The 21,109-nt window shown below is 43.9% G+C and overlaps 1 protein-coding gene across 5 annotated transcripts in view; it reads left to right on the top strand.

Annotated features, from left to right (window-relative positions):
• Tatdn1 (TatD DNase domain containing 1) overlaps positions 1–21,109 on the top strand; it is a 32,483-nt gene that overhangs the window by 9,962 nt on the left and 1,412 nt on the right. For 2 of the 5 annotated variants that reach the window (XM_040730432.1, XM_040730431.1), the window contains exons 3-11: positions 2,052–2,101; positions 5,184–5,247; positions 6,160–6,303; positions 6,396–6,438; positions 10,866–10,951; positions 11,041–11,081; positions 13,389–13,465; positions 17,577–17,647; positions 18,614–18,740. In XM_040730432.1, coding sequence (XP_040586366.1) covers positions 2,052–2,101; positions 5,184–5,247; positions 6,160–6,303; positions 6,396–6,438; positions 10,866–10,951; positions 11,041–11,081; positions 13,389–13,465; positions 17,577–17,647; positions 18,614–18,740 — 703 coding nt within the window. Of the gene's footprint in view, positions 1–2,051; positions 2,102–5,183; positions 5,248–6,159; positions 6,304–6,395; positions 6,439–6,477; positions 8,967–9,005; positions 9,369–10,865; positions 10,952–11,040; positions 11,082–13,388; positions 13,466–17,576; positions 17,648–18,613; positions 18,741–21,109 lie in introns of those variants that run through there. The other 3 variants (XM_040730433.1, XM_040730435.1, XM_040730434.1) reach the window with 3 other exon arrangements.

Genomic DNA, 21,109 nt, shown 5'->3' with positions numbered 1-21,109 from the left:
GGCATCTGAGAGCATGTGCATTCATGTGCACATAGTCACACACACACATAGTCACATACACACACATACAGACACACACACACACGCATATACACAGCCACATGCAGACACATAACCACATACAACCACATAGCCACATGCAGACACATAGTCACATACACACATACAGACACACACACACACACATGCACACATACAGATATACACATACACACATATCCACACATAAACATATACATACACATACCCACTTGCAGACACATAACCACATACTGACACACAGACACATACAGACAAACAGCCACATATAAGCATATAAGCAGATACACACATACAACCACATAGCCACATACAGACACATACCCACACACAGACATATTACTCCCCCACACACAATTAAAAAATAAACCTTTTAGAAAGGAAGAACGCATCTTCCAGCCCAGGACAAACGGTAACAGAAGAAAGGTGTTCTGCTGTCTTATCCCTTTCTCCCCTTCCCTGTGTCTCCACTTAGAGACCTAGCATATAGGAGGGACCAGATAGTTGTTCTAAAGATTAAGCGTAGGTCTCACCAGAAGCAAGCTGTTTGTTATCACCTAAGTTCATTTTCCCCTCCTGAGAATACAAGCCAGGGACAGATACAGGCTTAGATGAGTGCCATGTCACTAGGCATGGTCTCCCACATACAAGTTCATGGCTGAGGCCTAGTTGGTTAGCTGGAGGTGACTAAGCAGGAAGTGGCGGTGACGCCACATTTTAAAAGCAGGATGTCTGCCGCAGACGTGTCTGCACTCTGCTTGAGAAGCCTGCCAGAGCTCATTATGTGTGTGCAGACAGGAATGTGGGCTTTGTACTTGCAGAAGAGAGACCGCCGTGCAGTGTAAGCCAAGTCAGAAACCGACCGTGCTGTGTTCTTTAGGAGAGGGTGGGTGGCTTTCCTGAACACAGACGATGCTCCTGTCACTCGGAACAAGAGAACAAGTGTTTTCTCAGGTCTCACCACAAACCTTAGCTTCATTTAGACGTTTGGATGGGATTTTATGTTACTTACATAATGAAGTAACTACTGAGTAAATTACAGCCTGCAGTCCTAATAGCACTTAGATTTCATGCTTTGCCGTTGCACGTATGTATGCATGTGCGCTTGTGTATGTGTTTCTGACATCATATGTACTGGTCAGTTATCACTCCTACAGTTCTGCAGTGTATAATCTAGCCAACCGAGGTGCCATATGAGTATAAATTAGCTAAGGTGTTTTTGTCTCAAATTTTGTAGCTACTTTAGAAGTAACAGTAATTGATCCTATTTACATTTACTGTGCTACTTAAATATGAAATTAATAATGGAGTTTTTATATTTTATTTTGCGGATCCTGGGGGCTTGTTGGCTAGCCAGGCCATCTGAAACAGTGAGCTCCAGGTTCAGTGAGGGTCTCAAGATATACACAGTGTTAGAGGAAGACACAGTGTTGCCCGCTACCCTATAAACATGTGTGGGCACACAGGCACACACACGCTCACACTCTCTCATATACACACAAATACAAATTTCAGATACACAGCACATCAGTTGATTTGTAGTCATTAAGTTTATCTTTAATTTGGACCTCCTGAGTTCTTCCATTATCTCATTTTTGATCAAAAATAAAAGTATAGTTAAATTATTAATTATTCAGGCCGGGCATTGGTGGCGCACGCCTTTAATCCCAGCACTCAGGAGGCAGAGGCAGGCGGATCTCTGTAAATTCGAGACCAGCCTGGACTACCAAGCGAGTTCCAGGACAGCCTCCAAAGCTACAGAGAAACCCTGTCTCAAAAAAACAAAAAAACAAAATATATATATATATATATATATTAATTATTCAGTTTCTTTTTTATACTTTTGTAAGTTTTTGCAACTCTAGTTTTACTATATTACAACTAAATAGCACTGATTTGGCTGTGTTTTAGTACATGATTATTTTTTATGCATTGTTACTTTGAGAGAAAAATTATAGATAATATCTCTGTATATGTTTACTAAGTTTTAATGTGTGATTTTTCTTCCACAGATGACTTACAAGATGTAATAGAGAGAGCTATCCAGATTGGTGTTAAAAAGGTAACATCTGAAATTTGTTTTTGTTGGATTTCTTTGTTTCTAAAATAAATTTTAGTTAAAATGCTGCAGAGTAAAGAGAAAGTCAATGGCACACACTTAGTGTTTCCATAAATTAGTTGTACAAACACCAGACTATGCACGACACACACACTATAGAGTTATATTCCATTGTTTCCCTAAATTAGTTGTACAAACACCAGACTTTGTAACACACACAAGCTACAGAGTTATATTCCACAGCATGGTGTCCATTCACTTTGTAACTATTGTTTCCAAGTTAAACACCCTCAAACCTAAAACGGGACACAATTAGTTAAATTCTGCAGTCTCTAACCCTACAATTATATCGATTATTCAAAATAATTAGAAAGGACCAAAGGTATATGAACTCTTCATCATTTGTTCCCTCCCTTGTGATAAATCATTTGTGTGTAATGCTCTTCTGTAGATACTGAAGTATCCCCATGTCAGCAGGAGAACTGTACCCGTTTCTAGTGGAGCGCACGCACACACACACACACACACACACACACACACACACTCGTGTAGACCATAGGCAGAAACAAGGAACGGGTGGATTGCACTGGGACTTTCCAGTTCCTTCCCCGCAGTTGTGGTGATTAGAAACATGGTTTTGGCGTCATACACTTGGCTTCCAGTCCCAACTTCTTCCCTCCCAGCTTTGAGACTTGGAATAGTCTAGATTTCAGTTTTCTCATCCATAGAAAAGGAATTTCTTAAAAGTATCTAAGATAGTTGTTATGTGGGTCACAGAAAATACCGAGGTGGACACATCTTCATGGTGTACGTGGTGACATCACAGTTGTTATTTGGGCCACAGAAAATACTGAGATGGACACATCTTCATGGTGTATGTGGTGACATCACAGTTGTTATTTGGGCCACAGAAAATACTGAGATGGACACATCTTCATGGTGTACGTGGTGACATCACAGTTGTTATGTGGGTAACAGAAAATACTGAGATGGACACGTCTTCATGGTGTACGTGGTGACATCACAGTTGTTATATGGGCCACAGAAAATACTGAGATGGACACGTCTTCATGGTGTACGTGGTGACATCACAGTTGTTATGTGGGCCACAGAAAATACTGAGATGGACACGTCTTCATGGTGTACGTGGTGACATCACAGTTGTTATGTGGGCCACAGAAAATACTGAGATGGACACGTCTTCATGGTGTACGTGGTGACATCACAGTTGTTATTTGGGCCACAGAAAATACCGAGATGGACACCTCTTCACAGTGTATGTGGTGACATTGCCACTGCCAGATCAGGAACATTGTACACTGGGAGAGGAGACCATGGCCTAGGCTTGCCCTTCCGTTTGTAGGCTTTTTAGAGAAGGTGTAGGTAGCAGACATAGATCTGAGTAGAAACTGTCCTACAGAATTGAAGATCTATATGTGACAGCCGGCCTAGTTTTAAAGAATTAGATAAGGTTAGTAAAGAATACTTTTCCTGATACCCTAAATATTTCTTTTTTTTTTAAGATTTGTTTATTTATTACAAACACAATACCCTGCCTCCATTTACATCTACACATCAGAAGAGGGCACCAGATCTCATTACAGATGGTTGTGAGCCACCATGTAGTTGCTGGGAATTGAACTCAGGACCTCTGGAAGAGCAAACAGTGCTCTTAACCTCTGAGCCATCTCTCCAGCCCCCTTACTATTTCTTAAGTCCTATGTTCTATGGACATTTGAGATTTTAATCATGACTGTGTATTCCCTGTGTGGGCGCTCAGTGGCTGGTCACCCTAATGGTCTCAGCTGCTGTGTGACAGTTTCTTTTCTTCATGTGCAATCCCACCTTTGTTTTGTGTGCGTTCTCTTCCGTGTGCACCTACAAGGGATTCTTTACTTTAGCTTAGAGAGACTTTGCAGTATGTTTTAAAAGTAAGCACCCTTTAGAAAACTGCACCTTGAACACACTGCCTTGGTAGTCACTTGGCACTGGGCTCTGTAGATGTTGTCTGACAGATTAGCAAAGATGACGCCCTAAGCCGGGTGTTGGTGGCGCACGCCTTTAATCCTAGCACTGGGGAGGCAGAGGCAGGCGGATCTTTGTGAGTTCGAGGCCAGCCTGGACTACAAAGTGAGTTCCAGGACAGCTTCCAAAGCCACAGAGAAACCCTGTCTCGAAAAACCAAAAAAAAAAAAAAAAAAGGATGGCGCCCTAACCCCAAGTGGCTCCAGTGGCTTTCTGCAGTGTGCTGACTTCTCAAGAGCCACACCTTCCCTTTACAGAGAATTGTCACTACATTAATGTGTCAGTTTTTAGTCTTCGAACCCTTCTGCTTTCTTTAGTATTATGGCGGATCCTCTAAAAAACATTTATGTGGGTTGTACATACTATATATATGTTATATTAGGGATTAAAGCAGAAATATTTTAAATATCAACTCATTTTAGAATATGGTAAACTATAACATAGACAGTGTTATTTTAATAAGAAATGCCGATTATCTGAACAAACCTTAGCAGCAAAGGATTATGTTACATTGTGCCATCTCTGAATGACTAAGACCACTGCATTTGCATGTCATTTCTCGGGTCAGTCTGTTGAAATACTGTACATCAGTAGCATCTGGGCAGCCTTCCTGTACCCTTGAGATTGAATAAGACTGAAAAAGACGAGAAGCCTGTTGTATTCTGTCAAAAGCGGTTTTGACCTCCTGGAAGTTCCCAGCTCATACTGGAGACTCCTTAAATTAACCAACAATTACATGATCGTTGATTTCAGTGAACAGAATTTTGAATTTGCAGGTCTTTGTCTGTTCCGTCTTCTATAACCTATAAATCGTGTCCTCGGGAAGCTTGGGGTCCAGTGGAAGCAAATGCGTGAATGCACATTACTGTCTAACACAGGAAGCCTGTGGGAGGGCGTGTGGATGGGAGTCAGGTAGCACTCTGTTAGAGACTGAGGAGGGGTGTAGAGGGAGGGGAGGGGAGGGGGGAGGATGAGTGGAGCGCTCTTAGTGATTGGCGGGAGGTGTCTGGGGAGCCGTTGCTGGTCCCGGAAGTCAGCTTCTCTCCTTCTTGCGTTTCAGTTTATGATCACGGGTGGGAGTCTACAAGACAGTAAAGATGCTCTGCAGTTGGCACAAACACATGGTACCTCTTATTACTTTTCCTAACCAAAATGTTATTAATGGTTGTGAGGAGTCTTTCTGGGAACTGCCTAAGGTGCAGACACTGCGAGCCCTGACTCTAGAGGTGACTTCAGTGGAGCATGGCTGCGATGACCAAGTTTACTCTCTGGTGTATCAGATGTTTGCTAAAATCCTGTAGTACCTACCAAAGATTGTTACTTCAGTAGGGTAAAGTTACCACATATATAATTTATCTTCAAATAATTCTGGCATAGAATTTGATGTGCATGTTTTAATGTTTGATATGAATCGCTTTTATTTAAAGTCTTTTAGATTGTAGAGAATCGTTATTGAACATTTACTTTGTGACTCAGACTTGTTTAAGTAATAATATAATACGTCACTCTTAGGGCCTAGAGAGGTGGCTTGGAGGTTAAGAGCACTGACTGCTCTTCCAGAGGTCCTGAGTTAATTCCCAGCAACCACATGGTGGCTCCCAACCCTCTGTAATGAGATCTCGTGCCCTTTTCTGGCCTGCAGATACAGGTGAAGGCAGAATGTTGTATACATAATAAATAAAATCTTTTAAAAAATAATGACATGCAAATTCATGAGTCATTCCATATTTAAAAAAAGATAAAATTAGATGATGATATTTTAAGAAATCATTTCACTTTCTATTCTAAGGTGCTTGATAAATGATCAGCCTTGGAAAGAGTTGAATTGACAATCTTATTAATACATGAAGGCAGTTTTTATATGCACATTCCACTTTTAACATAGTCAGAAATTCTTGTTTGATTAATGTACATAATTCTGGAAGTTTGAATTATTTATAGCTACCAAACATAAGTTGAAATTATCTGTTTCACTTGTTAGCCAATAACAGGAACAACATTCTGAAAATAACCCTAGGATGTGGTTTTTCCATTAGACATGTTTTTCAGTACAGTTGGATGTCACCCCACGAGATGCGATGAGTTTGTAAAGAACAACCCTGAGCATTACTTAGCAGGACTGCTGGACCTTGCTCAGAACAACAAGGGGAAAGTTGTAGCAATAGGGGAGTGTGGACTTGGTAAGTGCTTCCCTTGATACTCAGCGTTTCTTTGAAAATAACTGCTTGTTACGTCCAAATCCTGAGTAATGACTCTTCTTTGTCTTTTACAGATTTTGACCGCCTGCAGTTTTGTCCCAAAGAAACTCAGCTCAAGTGAGGAATTTGTTGATTTTAGAAACAGTTGTAAACTCCTAAGAATGGTTACATCAATTGGGCATGTAGGGTTAGATATCAAGGCGTGTTTGCTTTCCTAGCATAAATCAACAGTTAAGCGAAACAAAGTCCACTTATCTTTGCATGTAATTAATAATGCCCAACTGATCAACCATTGGGTTTGATTTAAATGGTAAAACAAAGAGATGCGTTTTATATCATACAGACTTTTCAGTAGCGGTGACAAGAGATATATTTGTGTTCAGTCATCTACCTTGGACCATTGTAGTTTCTTATGCATGAAGAAGAAGAATCTGGATCAGATTACCTCTTAATGAATAACTTTGTCATTTGATTGGGGGGACACCTCATGTGATGACCTGGGGACTTTTCACGTTACACCTGCCAAGAATGTTAGCAATGCTATGAGATCTGTCTCTTGAACACCGTGTGATCAATTCACCTAACCTGAAAAGGTCACAGACTCACACTGGACAGAAACCTGTGTAGGCCATTCCTCCACTCTAGCATCTGCCTGGGCCAGGGTGAACTTTCTGAGCCACAGACTGTACCATGAAAAGTGCTGTTGCAGAGTCCATAGGTTATCTTGCCCTTATGGCTTTTCTTCTAGAACAGGTTAAAAGTGATTCTCGAATGCCACCTACATACTGCAGACCAGATCTTGGCTCCATGAAAGTATTGACAGTTTAGGTTCTATTTACGTCTCTGGATAACTCCCATCATCAGTCAGTGTTAGAATGTGTAGCAGGGTATAGAACACACATCCAAGTGTCTGTAATAGAGTCGATCTCACTCTATTCTGTGAATGATTGCTGGGTAACTCTTCAGTATGGTAAGATTAAGACTTAGTTCTTTGGCCTTTATAGACAAGAGAGTCCATAAATAATTGTAGTAGGCTGGTAAGTGCTAGTATATACACTAAAAACAGAAAAGTGTATGGATAGAAGATGACAGATTGCCTTGTTAGGGGAATCTGGGATGTCTTTGCTAAGTTAATAGCACGATACAGCTCTTTTCAAAAAAGATTAAGATAAGAATAAACTGAGGAGAAAATACTGATAAGATAGCTTGGCAGTTTTTAACTTGAGATTTAAAGATGTCTGTAGATGTAATAACCTCATTTGGATTATTGTCAAGGAGACAGATACCCAGGGACCCTTGTCCCACCTTGCCCTCCCCTGGCATAGGCTAACCTCTTCTGTGTGCATCAGTGTCTGTGTACTTACTAAGTGTATTGGAGACACAGACAGTGTCTTCCAGTGTGTCGCAGGCACGCAGCTGCTCTCTCCCTTCAGGTCTCTGGGCATCTCTCTTTCCTGGATGGATAAGAGGGTTGTAGTTTGATTTTTGCTGTGGGACTTATTGCTGGGAAAATTTAGATCCTGGTCTATTCTTTGTGTGCTCACATGTACATGTACGTACATGCATGTGTGTGCATAGCAAGCCAGATGTCAATGCTGGGTGTCATTCCTCAGGAGCTGTCCTTCTTAGTTTTTGAGACAGGGTTCCTAACTGAGATCTGGGACTCTTCTTTTACGTGGTTTCTGGATATCAGACTCAGGAGCACATGAAGGCCTGGCAGACATTTCGCCACCGCCACCTCTCCGGGCCCCTGAGCTGTGCTTTCTTTTTCTTTTCCAGTCTTTTCTTCCCTCCCTCGCTCTCTCCCTCCCTGCCTCCCCACCACCCTCCTTCCCTCTGTCTCTCTTTCCTTATTTATCTTTTTGTTTTGGAGACAGGGTCTCCCTGTAGTAGGGTCTCCCTGTAGCCCAGGTTACCTGGAACTCCCTAGGTAGACTCACTGAAATCCTCCTGCTTCTGCCTCCTGAGTTCTGGGATTAAAAGCGTGCGCCACCACCTGGCTTTTTTTGTAGCATGTGGAATACTAGCCTAGTGTCTGATTTGTTTTAGAAACTGTTTTCCTTTTTAAAAGCACAGTAGGTATTGCGTGTGGGAAATGGTAAGCAGACGCACCTGTAATGGGGTTAAAGTGTCCAGTGAGCAGGCCTTAGGTGTGAGGTAGTCTCGCTGTTCCCTGGCTGTCTATTCCTTTATACATCTCAGTGTCCTCATTGCTAGCACTAGGATGCCACTGTCTGTCCTTTTTCAGTATATGATGGGTCAAGCCCACGGTGTATGCCCGGACAGGTCGAGATTGAGTACTCAGTAATTATGGCTTCTAAAGGAAGATACCAGCCTTGGCTCTGTTGAGGGTTTTTGAACTGTCCATGTGTGTGCATAAGAAGTTAGGAAAGGTGTCAGACCCCTGCAGCTGCAGTTACAGTGAGTCATCCATCTGGTGGGCGGGCGCTGGGAACTGAACGCAGGTCCTCTGCAGGAGCAGTCAGTGCTAACCACAGGACCACCTGTCATCTCTCCATCCAGAAGAACAAGAGGGTGAAGCAAAGAATGGAAACAAGGAAAGGCTTGCTCTGGTCATGGAAAGTTGTCTTCGAGTCCTAGCAGTAACCTGACTTCCTGCCCTGTTCCATCTTTTTCTTTGTATGGTAGGCCCAGTTCTCTTGAGTAGCAGGAACTTGCTCCGGGCATTTTTCTCAGGGATTTAAAATGTTAATATTAGATAGATCTTAAAAAAACAAAAACAGGAATCAGACAAGATTTCAAAATGATTCAGGGTACTTGGGCAACCCTGGAAGGGTTGATGTCATCCAGGCTGTCCGCCAGCTGGGAGAGGAGTCCCACCTACAGTGTCACACACTGGACTTTTGGAGCGCCTCAGTCCTGATTAGTAACAGCTGCCGCCCCTCCTATGCCCTTTGGAAGCTCCGTCCTTAGTGTTGGCCCACGCTGTCAAAGCCGTGAGTCAACCCGAGTAACGAGAGCTTTGACAAAGTGGGCAGATGTAAATCCAGAATGATTTTCGTTTATGAACCGGAACAAGCTGTTAAGTAAGATAAACAGGAAGCCTTTGCCTGCTGTTAGTTCCTGCTCCATAACTAAGTCACTTGGCGGATGGCTTTGTCTGTTTTCCCTTCAAGGGCACTGGTTATTTGACGCTATGTACCTGTTATCCTGTTTGTACTGTCAGGGGTTTTACTTTGTCTTGCCACGTGGGAGTTTTCTTTTTCGGGATGGTTTTATTTCTGTGAGGGAGCAGCCGTACCACGGCATGCACAAGGGCCTTGCTTCTCTGTGTTCTGCTTTGGTGTGTGTCCTGCGGATTGAACTTGGTGTCAGCCTTCCGTCGTCATGGTTGTTGTGGTCATCATGGTCGTTGTGGTCATCATGGTCATCATGGTTGTCATGTAGCACATGCCCTTGTCTGCCCGCCGAGTCGCCTCACCAGCCCCTTTAAACATTTGTTTTTATGTCTATGAGTGTCTTGCCTGCATATGTGTGTGCGGTATTGGCAAGGACCAGAAGAGGGTATCAGACCCCCTGGAACTGGGGTTACATATGGTTGTGAGCCTGTGTCCTGAAAAAGCATCCAGTGTTCTTAACCACTGAGCCATTTCTGCAGACTCCCCCCGCGCTCCATACACATACCACATGACCTCTTAACGGTACCTATCCAGCTTGAACTCAGGGCTTTCTTTCTCTTGGCTTAAATAAAATTCTCTGGGTACACTGTCTGGGTTTCTGTGATCCTAATGAATTATACATTTGTCCATTCTGTGACAGAAAGCTACTTCCTAAACTGTTTAGCTCTGTAAGATAGTGACTTGGCCATGTGACTGAGCCCTGGAGTTGAGCATAATGAGCACCTTGGAGAGATCATTGCTTGTTGGATAGCTGGAGCCACCTGCATGGTCACATTTAGACAGTGACAGACAGAGCACGGGTGCCACTTTAGTGACTGTGGAAGAGGGAGCTAGTTAATTCCTGGGGATTTGTTTTGAAACCGGTTTCATGTGGCCCAGGTTGGCCTCACACTAACTCGGTAGCTGAAGATCAGCTTAAACTGTGATTGTCATCTGTCTCCGTCTCCCAGAGAACAGACCTGAGCTGCTGCACTCGGTTTCATGCCAGGCTCCGTGCACTCTGGGCGAGGACTCCACCCATCGGGCTCTGTCCCCAGCCCACTAACTCTGAATCATCTTAAGTTTTTATGTTTCCTAACCTGCAAAATGCCCTCGCTTTAACTGAGGCAAAATTGCTTTTGCTTACCCTAACCCAGCAGATCTGAGAAGGTGATTTAGAGACCGGAACAAAGGCAGAGTATCAGTTTCAGATGCAGAGGCCTGCGGACACTGTGTTTGCAGTCCTAGTAAATGAAGTGGCCCGTGTGGCAGACAAGAACCTGATGCTTTTTATATCTGAATTCACTGTCTTTCTATCTCCACTTCTAGATAATAAAATCCCCTTAGTTAAAACTTGTTTGATATATGTGTCATGCTAAAATAAAATTTTTAGTGTGGATTTTTTTTTTTTTTTGCATTGTGCAGATATTTCGAGAAACAATTTGAACTGTCAGAACAGACACAACTACCAATGTTTCTTCATTGTCGAAACTCACATGCTGAGTTTCTGGGTGAGTGAAAAGTAAAATATCATTACAGTCTGAGAGCTGGTCAGCAGTTAGGCTAAAATAGTTTAAAGTCCTTCTTTTTTAATTCACAGACATAATGAGAAGAAATAGAGACCGGTGTGTGGGTGGCGTGGTAAGTATAAATGGCTGTTTTAAGTATGGGATTTACAAGTATGTCTTTGTGTTAAGGTTGCTTTGGTAATTCAGATATCAGAAGTAATGTTATTGAGTCTCTAGGTTGGAAGACATGTAAATTTACTATTGGATTTATGGGCCAGACGATCTATAGACAAATCTCAATTTTATTGTACTTCTTTTGTTAAAGTACAAGAATGAGTAGAAATTCTACTTACAAGAACAAATGTGAGTGTACAATTCTATCCCTGTGCACTCTTTATTTTCTTTAGTTTTTTCCGACAGGGTTTCTCTGTGTAGCCCTGGCTGTCCTGGAACTCGCTCTGTAGACCAGGCTGGCCTCAAACTCACAGAGATCCGCCTCTCTCTGCCTCCCAAGTGCTGGAATTAAAGGAGTGTGCCACCACCACCCAGCTCAGTCATTACTCTAGAGACATTCCCCATAAATATTCTCAGCTATCTCTTGGCTGGGCATCTCTGATAGCGATTTCTGATCATTTTGGATCATAGGCTCCAGTAGATAATCTGCCTTAAAAAAACTGCTCACACATACAAAATTTCTAATACAATTTCAAGAGATTCAGTGATCATCTCTTGGGTACAGGTTGTCACTTAAGAATTTAAAACACAGTTCCACTGTGCCAGTCAAGGAGCTAGGACCTAACCCAAGCATTTGCATGGCCTGGCTTCACTTGGACCCTTTTACCTACAGTGTTTTGAAACTTTAAGGAACACACTTACAGTTTTTATTACATTTCATGTGTGTGTGGACATGTACATACACGTGTTGTGGTGTTTATGTGGCGATCAGAGACAGCTCGCACGACACACGAGTTGGTTCTCAGGAATTGAAGTTTGGTCGTCAGGGCTTAGCACCTTCACTCAAGAGTGCCATCTTGCCGACCCTCGTGGTTTTCAGGGCTTTCCTCTGCTTGACGTTGCGTACCCCAGTGAGAGGGGTGTGTCCTTCCTGTCGGTGTTACTCTGTAGTCACTAGTCTGTGCTCTTTAATTTTCCCTCAGGGCCTGTACTTAGGAATTGAGAAGGGTTTTAATTAATGCCCTGGGCATTACTGACAGCATTATTGTAATTTCTAGACTCCACTTCTCACTCATTCCCTTCATTTCCAAGTAAAACTTTACTGGGATGAGTCTACAACTTCAAAAAGTCAATACCAGGAACAGCAAAGCCAGCCGAAATGTCTGCCTTTAATAAAAGAAATTGCCAAATAAGGCATTCACAACAAGTGCACTGAACTGACTTATAAGAAACCACATTTTAAATTATGCTTTGTATTACCAGAAGATCTTATTATTTTAGTTCACTGGAAATGCTGAGGGAAGATCAAATCTCGAAGGCAGCTGTGTAACACAGCCGAGAGCATGTTCTCCACAGACAGTGGTGACCTGACTTCATTTGTGAAGGAGTGTTACTGTCAGTTACTGCTTTCTGTTACCTACTACACTAAAGCAGAAGAGGGAGCTGTCAGCCCTTTCTCCTGCATAGCTGGTGTGGATAATGTCGTTTTCATTTACATTTTTCTATACACTCACAGACACACACACACACACACACACAGAGAGAGACAGACAGAGACAGAGAGAGAGAGAGATCTCAATGAGGCCAGAAGAGGGCATCGGATCCCCTGGAGCTGGGACTCCAGGTGAGTGCTAGGAATTGAACTCAGATCTGCTGAGTCATCCTTCCGGGCCCACAGTTGATATTTAAAAGCAACACCCTCCCTCCTAATGATTAACCTTGTCTCCTCTAAAAACCAACTATCCTCTAGCAGAGTGGTGGGATTTCACTATATTTTAAATGAGCATCCCAGACCCTTCCTCCTCCTGTGGAGTGGGGCTCCTTTCCCGAGTCTGCACAGAGGGTGATGTAGACACACCCCGGGCAGCTGCAGAGAATCCTGAGGCAGCTAACGCCTTGCTTTGTGATACTGGAAGTGATGAGAGGCTGTGATTACCGTCTGGTTTGAAAGAAAAACATTGATTGTATGTGCCCTGGGAATCCAAACCTTTGCATAGACTTCTGCTTTCTTTAGAACGTTTGTCGGTGCTGTTGTGGACGTTAAGGCTGTTGTAATCAGGGGCTGGAGAGATGGCTCAGAGGTTAAGAGCACTGACTGCTCTTCCAGAAGTCCTGAGTTCAATTCCCAGCAACCACATGGTGGCTCACAGCCATCTACAATTCAATCTGGTGCATGCCCTCTTCTGGCATGTAGACAAACTGTATCTGTCATAAATAAATAAATTTAAAAAAAAAGACTGTTGTAATCACACACACATATCCCTAGGTGCATTCATTTGATGGCACAAAGGAGGCAGCGGCCGCTTTGATTGACTTGGACCTTTACATAGGCTTTAACGGTTGGTAAGTTCTCAGACGTTTTTGTTTACCGATTTGTATTTCAGCAGATTTATTTATTAGCGTTTGTATGCCCTGCATTGATCTTGTCTGAGAGTTTAGTAACGGCTTGTGTAAGAAATGTAGGTTGTTATTACAGGCAGCGCTCAAACGTCACATGCTGCTCCGCTGTACCCCCACCCTGGGAACAACTGTTGTGGTCAGCCGCTGACCTGCCTTAGACATCCAGTCTGTCCTCAGGTTGCCTACGCGTCTCGTAGACGGACATTCACAGCCTTTTCCATAAGGCACACATGTTGGCCCCGGGGAACGAGTATTCTGTGACAGTCATTGTATGTTTCTGTAGGCCGCAGAGTTAGGAAACAGGTGTACAATTACCCCAAGTGTGAGGACCTGTCCTCTGGCTCCGTAACTCCACACTGAACTTCAAACAGCCTCATCAGCCAGGACGGCAAGGTCCTGGCCTCGTTTTCTCTCAGATGCCAGTGGCGCCCTTCCGATGGTCGCTGGTGACATTGGGTGTAAAGTCTTAGGGAGACAGGATGGTGGCGCTGCTCCTTCCTGTAGAGCTCAGGGTGGTTCTTTCCTAGGAGATGGCTAATTTGTCAGTTGACAGTCAAGCAGACATACGCACATGTTAACAAGCATACCAAAAACGGGGCGGCTACTGCTCTCTCCCAGTCTCGGTGTTCCGGGTCTCCTGCCCAGCGTCATTTCAGGACTCAGGGCTTTCTGGGGTTGTCACTGTCTCTGTGACCACCTTCTCTTCATGGGACACTTTTGTTTTCTTGGAGTAACTGGCCTCATATTTTTATTTCCTTCATTTCCAAACGTGAAGCCCAGCCAGGCACAACGGCATGGGCCTATAATCTCAGCTCCCGGGAGGCCGAAGCAGGAGGATTGTGAGTCGGAGGCTAGCCAGGGCTACATACTGAGCCACTGTTCCACCAGACAAGATAAGCTGAGGCTTCCTGGCACTTGCTGTAGCGCCATACAAATGTCTTATTTGGTTTTCCATGAGGGAGCCTATTTAGTTGGTTTGTTGGTTCCTCTTCTGTGAACTTCTCAGGCTCGCGTGCATTCTGGTGTGGGTTTTGTTCATTTTGCTCTGCTCCGGAGTGAACTCCCACGTAGTCCATGCTGCCGTGAACTCCCACGTAGTCCATGCTGCCGTGAACTGTGTGGGTGAGGGGGACCCCGGCTACTCCTGCCTCAGCCTCGAGTCCTGACACGCAGCTGGGAGCTATCATGGTGTCGGTTTGCTTTGGTGAACACACTCCTTGCTTCCTGAGAAAGTGTTCATGAGTAGTAGGTCTGTCTCATTGAAAGTGTGCTCAGGTAGTCAGAGGAAGGGAACCCGCTCTGGATTCTCCAGAAGCAGGCTCTGGGCCAGAGGCAGCTGCTTGCTATTCAGAACTGTGTCCTTTGCCTGTCACCTACTGTGCTTTTCCTGGACAGGCTGTAGATTAGTTTGTGTGGGATTTCACAGATGTCTGTCACTCATCTTGTTACTCTCTTACTAGCGCCTTGTAGCTGGAGCCTCACTGGTTTTATTTTTTAATCACTTCTGGGAATATCCTTTCTTTTTTGGGACATCTCAGAATTGGTAACTGGTATTATCTTTTCTAAACTTTCCATCTCTACTTTCACACCTTCCAAAACTTGTTTTATTTTCAGCTTTTTAAGATGAAATCCACTTCGGCTTTCCTTATAGCTCTAACATTCTCTCATACGCCATCCCTGACAGATGGCGTGCCTTCTGTCTGAAGATATTGTACTCGGAAGACATCTTACTGTTCTGTCGCTTTCATCTTGGTCCTGTCCCTCATGTGGTTGGTCTTTTTTATAATGGGAACTTTCTTCAAATGCCAAGCAGTCTTCTGATGCTTAGGAAAGAAAAAGAAAACCGCTGAACATAGTGGTCCCTGCCTACCCAGGAGTTGAAGTAAGAATTTAAAGGGCTAGCCTCAGTTACAAGGCAAGTTTGAGGCCAGCCTAGTCTACATGAAATCTCATCACAAACAATGTTTTGGAAGCTCTAGGAGAGTCTGTCAGTCAACTAGCAAGCTCAAGTGACAGCTGGATTCCCACGCGTCCTTCTGTAGAGACCTTTGTCTGGGCTGGTTTTCTCTAGAAGGATGCCCTGTGTGTGGTCTTTGCTAGAACAGCAGGTAGGGTTTTAAATGTGGTGTTGGAGCAGAGTGAGGTAAGAGGGAACCAGCTCACTCTGCATCCGCAGTGCTGTGGTCCTGTTCGGCTGTGCTGGCTGTCCCCAAACTCTTCTAACTTGTGTCTCCTTCACCTATCCCGAGTCACAGGTAACCCACGCACGCGCCTCATGGTTTCTCTGCCCGGTCTTTTCAGACCATCTCAGTTCCCTTTCCCTGTCCCAGCTCAGCATTCCAGGTACCGAGTTCTGGGTACTGCTGGGGGCAATCTGTCTGCTAGTCTCTCTCACTGGCCTCCAACATTTAAGTCACTTAGCAGTAAAAGCTTATTGTTTCTCCGTTTATGATTTGCCTTAATTACGATCAGTTGGGCTGACAGGTGTCTCCTAGTTTCACTAGAACTGTTGGGTAAGGTGACTATCAAGGAGCAGTAAGAAGATCAGTGGTTGCCGGGATGGAGAAGGAAGGGATGGACACACAGAGCACTTGTTGACAGTGAAAGTGCTCTGCAGGAGATACGCCATTCCCACAGAGGGCAAGCCAGGAATGAACTCCTGGGCTTTGGATGGGGTGATGTGTTAGTGTGACCACTGCGGCGGGATTCAGCGTGGGGGAGGCTGTGCTTACTTGGCAGGGGAGGGGCATGAGGGGTGTGTTGTGTTCAGCTTAGGTAAGGACCTAAAATTGTTTTGAAATGTGATGGGGGAAAGTCCTTCTGTGTATATGTTTGTCTTATTGGTTGATAAATAAAGCACTGTTGGCCAATAGGGAAGCAAGATAGGTAGGACTAGGAGTTGAGGATTCTGGGAAATGTAGTCAAGAGTAGGGGTTGCCATGTGATTCTGGGAAGAGAGGACAAATGAGGCAGGCATCCTCGGTAAGATAAGACCTTATAGAAATATACATTAGTAGTCATGAGTTAAGAACTAGCCAATGAGAAGCCCTGGACATTGGCTAACAGCACTGTAACTAATAGAGCCTCTATGTGTTATTTGAGGTTGACGCAGCTCTAGGACCAGGCTGGCGGGAAGAATGCTGGTTACAGAAATGTCTTCCCAGTGAAGTTGTGATTACATACAAATAATACAAAGACAGTACCTCTCATCACATTGATTACTCAATCATTCTATTACTCGCTGGCAAGTTAGAGGCATTTACATTCCCACTCATAGGTCTTGGGTGAGCTGGGTCTGGCTGCCACATTTTCTTTCTGGGCACCTAGTTGAAAAGGTAGCTATCAGGGATGCTGCTCAGGCGTCACATCATCCTGTTCTAACCATAGAAGGCACATTGGATACCCCGTTATTCCAAAGCAAGTGTTGAGCAAGGCCACATTCAAGGAGTGGAGTTTGGCCACAGGTTGTGAAGGTACAAGTACCTAAGTTTTGTTATAGGATAAGTTCAAAAGTAAGTTACGGGGCTGGACAGGTGGCTCAGAGGTTAAGAGCACCTGCTGCCCTTCCAAAGGACCTAAGTTCGGTTCCCCATAACACACCAGGTGTCGTGCAAGGGATTGCTGGCCTCTGGGATTATCCACATATGTGACATTCACATGGTGTGCATGCGTGCCTATACACTAAGTAAAACTAATGTTTTTTAAATGTCACAAAAGGGACAGAAATAGAGGTAGATTTGAAGTTGACTATAACCTGGGCTCTGAAAAATAAAAATGTATTCTTTCTAAAATATACTGAGAACAAAATTCTTTGTGGTTTTATAACTTTAAAGTGTCTTATTAAAAATTATTCACTAAAGCCGGGCGGTGGTGGCGCACACCTTTAATCCCAGCACTCGGGAGGCAGAGGCAGGAGGATCTCTGTGAGTTCAAGACCAGCCTGGACTACAAGAGCTAGTTCCAGGACAGCCTCCACAGCCACAGAGAAACCCTGTCTCGAAAAACCAAAAAAAAAAAAAAAATTCACTAAATAGTCTTAAATGTTGTTTTCAAGCTCACTGAAAACGGAAGCTAACTTGGAAGTTCTGAAGTCGATACCTAGTGAAAAACTAATGATTGAAACAGGTAAGTGGATGTTTGCAGAAATTCAAGTTTATATTGACCCCTAATGTGTCTCCCCGCACCCCCCCTAAAAAATTACAGGGCATTTAACTTCTAGTTTCAGTCTCAATATATGATTTTTTTGTTTTTTTTTTTATAGATTTTTGGAGGTTATTATTATTGGAAAAGTAGTTACACAGATTTTTATTTTCAGTTTGGCTAAACCTCAAAACTTAAAAAAGATGACAGAATCTGTGATAATTGAGTGTGTATTTGTGAATATTTAGTGAAATGAGTCCTCTAAGCAGTTTACATCAGGGTTTGAGAGACTCTTTTATAGTGGCTTAATTCTATAGCCCTTACAAACAGACTAGCAATTGAAATGAGAGGTTTCAATGTAAGGACTTTAGAGTGTTATCTCTTTAAACAGGTTCAAAAGCCAGGACTCTGACCTGAGCCTGTAACTCGGGCATTGCTGTTTATCAAGCCTGTAGACTGAGTCACTCTGGGGAAATGAGATTTATTTCCTCAGACAGTCATAAAGCGATCTTATTGACAGTGAAATGCCATTCGGAAGATCACAGGAATATCTCAGGCAGATACCATGAGACACAGCATGCTTTCACATGTAGTAGAAGGGACACAGAGCAGTCTTAAGATGCTGAAGCACTTCAGAGATACTTCTTGTACATTTATGTCGTGCCGTCATGTCCCCCGCCCCCCTTCCCCCACCGCGCGCATCCCAAAGCATGTCATACGCTAGCCACATTAGGAAGGAAATAAAATAGAGAAAAACCAGCCTTTTTCCAAGGACAGCTTGGAACTTTCTATTATGCTTTTCCTAGAACTGTTTTCTGTTGCATTAATTTCGCCATTTTGAAAGTTAGATAATGGCTTATAATTTTAGGTTATATACTAGTGTACTATTTGTGAAATAGATTTAGAAAAGTAAATTCCTTACTACCTTCTTTCCCCTTTCCACAATTCTAGATGCGCCTTGGTGTGGAGTTAAAAGTACACATGCTGGATCAAAATACATAAAAACTGCATTTCCTACCAAAAAGAAATGGGAAAACGGGTACTGTTTAAAAGACAGAAACGAGCCTTGCCATATAATGTAAGTGGTTGTTCCAGAATGTTCACAGCTGTCAGAGAGGACCACTGCCTGCCGCTGAGTGAAGGGGGGGGGGCAGAGTGAAGGGTCTGGCATTGCAGTCAGGGTCAGGTTAGTTCAGACAAATGTGCTGTACACTGTGGTACTGATAAGCCACCCGCTAGCACTTGAGCCAAGTTCAAGTTCAGGTCCCAGGCCACTGGGATGGTGATTGGACATACGTGCCCCTGGATTGCTGTCATCTTCTAGGCTCAAGTGGTTTTACTGCCTCGGTGAGAAGTCTGTGGCTTTGGTCATTTGTCACTTCCGTCCAAGGGATTTTACTGCCTCGGTGAGAAGTCTGTGGCTTTGGTCATTTGTCACTTTGTAGGAAAAGAGAAAAGACCTTAAAGCTTGCCAGAGTCCGTCCAATGCACTGGCCCTGCTACTGTTTATAACCTGTTGGCTGACCTTTAGTTAATGGTTATCTGCAAGTTAAATACGGACAGTAGCAACAACTCCAGGGAGCTAGCACAGTTTGTGAAGCCTCCATGATGAAATGGTGTCACAGGACGTCCTTTCCTCAACCTCGCCTGAAAAGAATGCTCTAATCCAGAATGGGTTATGCGTAGGGAGCTGGGAACTCTCCTGGCAAGCAGGAAAAGTTGGTCTCATCGTTTGATGGGCACCCATCCCAAGTTAAGTCTAGATTACATTGGCCTAGTGTGGTTTGCCACTGTAGGCATGCCTCTAACATTTATAAGCGTTAGTTATCAGACTGTTTCTGGTAGACTGCAATGTCTTGAAAATGTGCCTTAAAAAAGTAATTTGTAGGCTGGGCATTGGTGGCACATGCCTTTAATGCCAGCACTTGAGAGGCAGAGGCAGGCGGATCTCTGAGTTTGAGGCCAGCCTGGTCTACAGAGCGAGTTCCAGGACAGCCTCCAAAACAATACAGGGAAACCTGTCTCGAAAAACCAAAAAAAAATTTGTATATAATCTGTAATAAATAGAGTATAAGCCAAGTCTAAAATTCAGCAGGCAGAAAAGCCAATTAAAGTGTCCTTCTATACATGCATACAGGTCTTTTGTCTTTAACACGTTGGTTTTGGCAGTGTTGAACTGATGCTTAAAACCCCTAAGGTGAGGGATCTTTGTACTCTGCTTGTAAAATACCACTTTCAGGCTTTTTTGGGGGGAGGGGCCTGGGGTGGTGGTACAGAGATTTGCAGAGTCACTTAGAAGACATTATTCCTCATGATTCTTTGACAATCGAAGGGGACACTAGAAATCCCAAGACAATAAAGAAGCTGTAGTTCCACCACAGCCACTTGGTGAATACACACACTAACTGGAGAATGCAGTGTCAATGCATGTTTCTGTACTGAGTGCTTTGTGAAGTCATAGCTTGGTAATAGAGCTTTTAATGCAGAGTTAATACAGTCAGCCAATTGGCAGAGCTTGTCCGTCAGTCTGTCCTGCAGTCAGCTAAGTGGTGGAGCTTGTCTGTCAGTCTGTCCTGCAGTCAGCTAAGTGGCAGAGCTTTTACAAGCTGAAAAAGTCAACATTTTAGATAGGTACCCCTCACTCCACTGAGTTTTCCATTTTAACTATTTGCAGACAGGTCTCCCTTTCCTTTAGGCTCTAAATTTCTTGGATTTTGGAGCTCCTGCTGTGTCAGGAAATGTGCAGGTTACTGAGGCTACCTAGGAGAACCAATAGTTCTTACAATCATACACCCACTGGATGAGTAGGATCACCGTGGCAGGAGTTTTGGAGGGGACCTCTGCTCCCTGGAGCACATCAGTGAGCTGCATGAGAGGTGCCAGTGCGTGACCGGGAGCTTGGAGTTAACAACTGTCGGCCCTAGGCGGGACTGTATGGGAGCTTGCTTTACTGCTGTGGAACTTGAGCTGTTTGTTTACTAAGCATGACTGCAGTCAGGTCAGTTACAAACATGTTGAGCAAAGGCAGACTGTAGAAAAGCCTGGCAGTGTCAGGGGACAATGGACTTAGTGTGGCAGAAAGTAGGATAAGCTGAGTGGAAGAAGAGAAATCTGGGACAGCAAAGCGAGACCAGATCCTTGGAGCTTTTGTCTGGCAGCAGTGTGGATTTCATCATGACCTGAAGAGACTAAAAACAAGAGAGTGGTGATTTTCATTTGAGTAAGGGTCTCATGTAGCCCACGAAGCTTAGAAGTTGCTGTAGAGCAGTAGGTGACCTTGAATCCCTAATCCCCTGCTTCTGTCTCCCAACTGTTGGGTTAGTCTCCAATCACCATGTCTACATCCATTTTCTTTTCTTCAAGAGTTGTCCTTGTGAGGAGTGCTGAACGGTGATGGGTAGACATTTGCCTGTGCCTAGTATAAGGGTGTCACAGGAGGGGCTGGAG

The sequence above is a fragment of the Mesocricetus auratus genome, unplaced genomic scaffold (assembly GCF_017639785.1).
Source record: "Mesocricetus auratus isolate SY011 unplaced genomic scaffold, BCM_Maur_2.0 Super-Scaffold_100023, whole genome shotgun sequence".
In the NCBI taxonomy this organism is placed as follows: domain Eukaryota; kingdom Metazoa; phylum Chordata; class Mammalia; order Rodentia; family Cricetidae; genus Mesocricetus; species Mesocricetus auratus.
This window is presented reverse-complemented; position numbering and strand designations above follow the sequence as displayed.